This window comes from Xyrauchen texanus, chromosome 23 (assembly GCF_025860055.1).
Source record: "Xyrauchen texanus isolate HMW12.3.18 chromosome 23, RBS_HiC_50CHRs, whole genome shotgun sequence".
Taxonomy (NCBI): domain Eukaryota; kingdom Metazoa; phylum Chordata; class Actinopteri; order Cypriniformes; family Catostomidae; genus Xyrauchen; species Xyrauchen texanus.
This window is the reverse complement of record NC_068298.1, coordinates 17,188,720-17,195,681: the sequence shown is the minus strand read 5'-3', so window position 1 is coordinate 17,195,681 and position 6,962 is coordinate 17,188,720. Positions and strand designations below refer to the sequence as shown.

Sequence of the window (6,962 nt, the reverse complement as noted above, 5' to 3'; positions counted from 1 at the left end):
CACACCTGGAGTCACAAGTTGGAATCCAGGGTGTGCTGAGTGACTCCAGTCAGGCTTCCTAAGCAACCAAGTAGCCCTGGGTAGAGTCATGTTAGGTTAACCTCCTCGGGGTCATTATAATGTTGTTTTAACTCTAGGTGGGGTGCATGGTGAGTTGTGTGTGGATGCCGCGGAGAATACCGTGAAGCCTCCACACGCGCTAGGTCTTTGCGGTAATGCACTCAACGAGCCACGTGACAAGATGCGCAGATTGATGTCTCAGACTTGGAGGCAACTGAGATTTGTCCTACGCCACCATAAGGACTTAGAGCACATTGGGAATTAGGCATTCCAAATTGGGGAGAAAAGGGGAGAAAAATGTTTTTAACTAAAAGGGGCCTTCATAGCGCAGCAAGTATTGGTGCTAACTACCACCTCTGGAGTCACGAGTTTGAATCCAGGGTGTGCTGAGTGACTCCAGCCTGGTCTGGATCATGGATTGTGGAGAGTAGCATTAGCCTCCACATGCAGAGTCTCCGCGGTGTTATGTGCAATGAGCCATGTGATAAGATGCGTGGATTGACGGCCTCAGAAGCGGAGGCATATGAGTGTCCTCCGACACCCGGATTGAGGTGAGTAACCGCAACACCATGACGACCGACTATGTAATGGGAATTGTGCAGTCCAAAATGGGAGAAAAGGGGATAAAATAAATAAATAGTACCTAAAAGTATTATAATGTAATCCATGCAAATTCTGTATGATATTGTAAGTTTGAAGGCATATGATTTTGGTTTTGGTGAAAAAATAACCTGAAACAAATTCTAATTTAAACACAAGCCACCATTGTGGCAGGGCGGAGGGCGGGGCCGGGTCGTGATCCTACCCACCCGGTCCCGTATTAGGCTAATCAAGCCTCCGAGGTATAAAGGTCGACTGCAGGGTGTCGTGCGGGAGAGAGAGATCGTTAGCGGACATGTCTGTCGTGTGTGTTTGTGTCTTCTTTTAAGTTTACTATTAAACTATTATTTATATTGAAAAGCAGGTTCTCGCCTCCTCCTTTCCATTAATCCCTTCACACTAGTGCCGAAACCCGGGAAGGAGGAGGGATACGCCGTAGTAGAGTTCTCGCCACTACCGTCCACCCCAACGGAGCAGCCGCGGCCATCTGCCGGGGGACGAGGAGCCTAGCCACCTGAACGAGGACCGCCTGGAGCGGTCAGGGCCACTGCCAGGGGTGCAGGAGTCGCCTACCGGCCGCTGAAACGCGGTGGGGTTTAAGACCACTGACCGCGAGCGGGGAGGGGCTCACTGGCGACCGCCTGGAGGGAGAGGACCGCTGCCAGGGTCGGGGGAGACCCCTTCTGTTCCCCGAGAACGCGGTGGGGTGTTCCGTCCGCCAGGGGCTGGAGGACTGCCTCGGATCCGCCCGGAGAGGCGCGGCTGTCGTCCGATAAAGGGTGGATGAGTGGCCGAGGAACAAGCTGCAGCGTATCGGAGAACTGGCGAGTAAGAGGTTTTTTTTTTTTTCATCTCTCTCTCCTCTCTCTCTCACTGTCGCTCTGCATTGGCCTTTATCCTCTTTTAAATTTTACAGTTTTTGGGGGGGGTACTACACTGTTACAGGAAGTACCCCCCATTTTAATTATTTCTGTTTCCCTCCCCTTGTCCCCTCCCTCGTCCAGGTAGATGGGGATGACCTGCCGGCAGACAGTACGGAAGGCGCGCCCTCCCCCAGGGAAAGAGGGGGTGTACGTCAGGCCGGGGGCTCCCAGCCTGAGAGAACGAGGGAGGAATGTGGCAGGGCGGAGGGCGGGGCCGGGTCATGATCCTACGCACCCGGTCCCGTATTAGGCTAATCAAGCCTCCGAGGTATAAAGGTCGACTGCAGGGTGTCGTGCGGGAGAGAGAGATCATTAGCGGACATGTCCGTCATGTGTGTGTTTGTGTCTTCTCTTAAGTTTACTATGAAACTATTATTTATATTGAAAAGCCGGTTCTCGCCTCCTCCTTTCCATTGAATACCTTTACAACCATGAACAAGCTTTTCTCATTGTGCTTTGACATGAGGGTAAGTCATTTATGACTAAATTAAAATTTTTGGCTGAACTGTTCCAGTTTACCGGATACAGTAATAAAGAAATATAATTGGCTAAGTGGCATAACAACCCTCCAATCTTCAGCCTCATAAACAACTCCAGCAGACCATTTCACAAGTCCCATCTACTTGCATTGGTTTGAGATGTGAAAAAGTGATTGACCATTGCTTGAGTGGTGCTGACCAGAGGTGAGTTTGAGTGTGGGTCTGGACTTAGCCTTGGCTTTGGTCATTTTTATTTGGGAAGGGATGTGTGGGCCACCAATGGTTAACTGCTAAATAGGCTATAGTGCAAGGACATCAATAATCCACAAGCAGGGGTGTGGAGATGACAGTTCCTCCATTTGCATCTATGAACTGGATTCATCATGGTTGAGTGGACTTTGATATCTACAACATGGTGTGAGATTAAGACTGGCAGCAAATAAGACATTCTGTACAGACTTCGCATCATGCTTCTGTTGTAAATATAGTTTTAACATTGAGATGCAATGTTGTTTTCATCCACTAGGCTACAGTGTTGACATGTATGTTAATAACACCTGTAAATAGAAACAATGTAAGTAATGTAAAAAACTAAACAATGACTGTTATGTGATGTTGCTTTAATGTAAAATATGCACTGAAATATGTTTTATGCTTATATCTTTATGTAAATGTGAATCCATCTTGCATTAATGATACTTGGACTCTATAATACAATATTTTATACTGTATGTATGCACTATTGCCAAGCCATTTAACTAAATGGCTTTAACTAAAACATCCATATTTTACCCAGTTTCTATATACTATAGCCAATTTACTAATTTATAAATTTGCAAATAATTTACAAATACACTGTAATCAACAAATAATTGTGCACCAATGCTGATTTTACAAAGTTATTCAATGTTCTGATGTGGCTTTCTAACAAGGTAAATGTTACATAAATAGGTTAATAAGTCTGTCAGAAGTTTGAGATTGTCACAAAATCTTCAAAAAACAAGAAAGAAGTCTAATCTAGTTGCTACAAATGAACGTTCTTTTCTGTTTATCATATGAAAGAAATACAAAATATTCTGTTTGTATGTGTTTCTGTGTGCGTGTAAAGTGTCTTTAACCATATAACCTGAGGCCAAACTCTTGCACAATCTTCTGTTCTGTGGTACTCGAACAGCAAGTTTCTAAACAGGTTGGAGATGCAGTCTTCAGGTAAAGTATTGCAAGGTTCTTTTTCACTTGGCCAGTACAAAGAAAGAGACAAGAGACCTTTTGGTTCTTGGTATTAAATCTTAATTAATGATCCATTAACACCAATAAAAATCCTTCTTCTCTATCACCTGTACACCTAAAAGGGAAGGACAAGTCATAAATATTTTGTATAAAAAATATCTATAAAATCAAAATTTTGAGCCTTTATATATTGTATTTTTTGTATTTAATAGATAAGATTGTGGACGTGTACCAGAGTCAAGGTTGACTTCAGAACTCATCTGGTTCCCAAATCTGGGATACTTTGTCCATTCAGAAATGTGGTCTTGTTTGGAGGGGTTGACCACCACTGTGCCCAGGTCGGGGCGATCATTGTGAAGCAGGTTTAACAGAGAATGAGTATACTGGTGTCCTGCCACCACTGAACCATCAGATACAGCCAAGGGGTGTCCCATGGAAGGCAGAGCAAGACTCATACCCTGGCTCGAATCCCCTGACCACAGGATGGTGCTGTTTGCAGAGTGATTCAGAGGAATGTGATTGTTCGATTGAGGTTCACAGCTTGTTCCTAGCTGGAGCCGTTCTGGAGGAAACATGGACTGAATCCCTGTGTGTGAATGTGCTTCCCATGGACTTGATCCATACCCACCTACTAAAAAAAAAATTATCTGTTTGTATTCAGAAATTTGTTGATAGCAAACAGGCAAGTCAAGGATTTTGTGTAAAAGCAAATTTGAGAGGAAGAGTTACTTGTTTGAGATGATTTGCGGTTCCTTTTGCTTTTGGAGTATTCTCTTTTTGGTTTAGTTGCGTTACTCAGAGCACGGGAGAAATGATCATCCACCATGCTGCTGATGTCTCCTTGAAAGTAGGTGAGAAGAACACTACCTGACTGCTCCTCAGTCTTCCCAGCCACAGGGCTCTCATTCTCCTCCATCACTGATCTATGTATTTAAACAGTGTGCAATGCATCATTTAACCATCTGTCTTAAAATGGTGATAGATTATTGGATGCATTGCTCATTGTGCCATGTCTTCACTCAGATGAGAAAAATATGCCATCACTTTATGCCATTCCTCATTTTGATACGGTATTGATGAATGAAGGATGTAAATATAGGATATATTACAGCCCAGCTGAGTCTGAATGGTTCAGTGGACAAAGGATAATCAGGTCTTCTGTTGATCATTTTCTCACTTCTGCTGAAATGATCAATTATTGATCTGCAGAAAATGAGACTCGATTCGACTGGGAATGCTTGATATCTGCCACATTATTTTAGACAAACACTTTTAACAACAATAATCGTGTGACTTCATTATTAATGTTTCAAGTAGGCTATATAGGCTATTTATAATAGGCTATATTAGTTAAACTACTTTAGCAAAAACATGCAAAAACAACACATATTCTTATTGTCCCAACAGACGACGAGACACAGTCCTTTTATTCCTGAAGGAAAGCTGTTGGCTTACGAGCTGCCAAATAAGGGTTACAGATACCACAAGCATGTGAGTGAACAAGCCTGACAAAATGGAAAACTGTAGTTGTTTTTATCTAGCAACTTGTTAAAGATAGGAAGATAGTTTATAATATAATACATTAACATATATAGGGTACAATGGGGCTAAAGGCACCCCTCAAGGAAATTTAGCTTTTTTCTGATCACAAAATGTATCATTGTCAAACAAATTATTTATTTGTATTGAATATAGATGGAGCAACATAATATGAGTGAAAAGAAATAATAACTGAATAACTGTTTATATTAAAATTCAGTTTTAGAAAAAAAGGTGGTGAGGGAGCCTTTTACCCCACACCTGAGGCCCCAAAGGGCTTTAAAGTTATATTGTTTAGATACCTTACACAATTTGTCAACTAATGCAAATAATTTTGAGACAGCAAGATGCTTTTTTGAGTAACAAATTAAGATGATGCTTGCTCAAAATAAGTACTTCAGAAAAAGTCAACCATTTCCTGTTAATTTAAAACTCATTAGACATTTTATTGCATCTAAGGTATTCTAAAACCAAACTAATCTCTATTTTGATTGATGAGTCAATATGAGCTCACTTTGAAAAATGTTCATAACAAATCTATTCACCACACTTAAGAAAATCAAAAGTGTTTAATAGGGGCCTTTAGCCCCAGCAGGGTCTTTTTTTTTTTTTTTTTTTTTTACCCCAAATGCTATTTTTTCACTTATTGAACAGTTACTGAAAAAGTTTGATTTGTTGATTTTTAAAAAAAACATATTTTTTCTTAAAAGAAATGTGTTAATTTCAGGGATTTTCACTAGCTACATAAATTTGCAACATTAAAAAAAATATGGTAAAAAATAGATCAAATTACCTCAGAATCAACCTTTAGACACCGCATGCAAAAATCTTATGGAACTGGAACATTTTCCAGGGTATAGTGTTATGCAGGTGTTTATGTTATTTCTGTGGTAGTTTTTGTTTCTATTAAGTGTTTTGGGAGAAAATCAATAGAGACTTTTTACCATGTGGAGTCTTTAGCCCCATTGTATACAGTATATTAGCCCTACGTTTACTTAGTATAATTTATAAATAAAATAAATACAAAAACGTTTAAGTAACAACATTGGCAGAAAATACTCTGAAAATAGTAATTTTCATATCATATACATAAAAAGACATTTAAAGTGTCGTCTTCAGATTGGTTTGTAACACTAAGCAAGCATTGTAAATTAATGTTCAGTTGTATAACAATTAGGCCTATATTCTAAAATGATGAAATAACCACCATTTATTACTCACTGTACAAGTCGTTGTATCTCAAGTCTTGTTCAATCAGAAATGTGCTACCTGATCAATTACGCCTACAGTACATTAATCCAGTAAAGGCGACATCCGCTCATTCCATGGGAGCCAACACACTGCAATATTTGTTCAATGTTGCCCTCCGTGAAGTAATTAGTTTTTTTTTTTAAAAAAGAGGTTTGACTAAAAGAAACCAGTTCACTTTTTGCCTTTAAATGTTGGGGCGTTAATCTCTGAACTTTAACAGCTATGAGTAGAATGTGCCTAAACATGTTAGACCACTCAACTGTCATCTCTAGTCTGGAAAAAAGACACATAACTAATGTTTCTTTAAGGCATTTGTTGATGTTTTTAATATTCCTGTTGACATTGTTGATCAAATATAATCGTTTTAACTGTCATTTAGCCTATTTAATAGTTGATGTCACAGTTATCTATAACTATTTCAAATGTAGCAAATACCACAAAGACAAATTAGATAGTTTACATGTTAACTCTGTAAACCTCTGTAAACTTGTGACCTTATTAAGTCAAATAAATAAAAATGTCATTAACACTTATTTAAAAAATAAATAAATATATTTTGACAATAAAAAGTAAAGCGAGTATTGACACTGACTACCACCACTTGAGCCATGAGTTCGAATCCAGGGTGTGCTGAGTAACTCCAGTCAGGTCTCCTAATCAACCAAATTGGCCCGGTTGCTAGGGAGGGTAGAGTCACATGGGATAACCTCCTTGTGGTCACGCTTAGTGGTTCTCACTCTCAGTGGTGCACGTGGTAAGTTGTGCGGGGATTGTGGAGAGTAGTATGAGCCTCGACGTTCTGTGGGTCTCCGCGGTGTCATGCACAATGAGCCACATGATAAGATTGACGGTCTCAGAAGCGGAGGCAACTTCGGAGACT

General features: G+C 40.3%; 1 protein-coding gene across 2 annotated transcripts; it reads right to left on the bottom strand.

Annotated features, from left to right (window-relative positions):
- Positions 1 to 2,677: 2,677 nt before the first annotated feature.
- On the bottom strand, positions 2,678 to 6,190 carry LOC127663121 (transcription cofactor vestigial-like protein 1). Of its 2 annotated transcripts, none has more exons than XM_052154583.1 (4): positions 6,053 to 6,190; positions 4,022 to 4,215; positions 3,525 to 3,923; positions 2,678 to 3,407 (listed from the first exon to the last, which is right to left on the bottom strand). In XM_052154583.1, exons 2-4 carry the CDS (start codon positions 4,206 to 4,208, stop codon positions 3,367 to 3,369), a joined length of 627 nt encoding a protein of 208 aa, XP_052010543.1. In that variant the 5' UTR covers positions 4,209 to 4,215; positions 6,053 to 6,190; the 3' UTR covers positions 2,678 to 3,366. The 2 variants fall into 2 exon arrangements, with proteins under 2 accessions (XP_052010543.1, XP_052010544.1); XM_052154584.1 differs by having other exon boundaries at positions 6,101 to 6,170.
- Between the last annotated feature and the right edge of the window lie 772 nt (positions 6,191 to 6,962).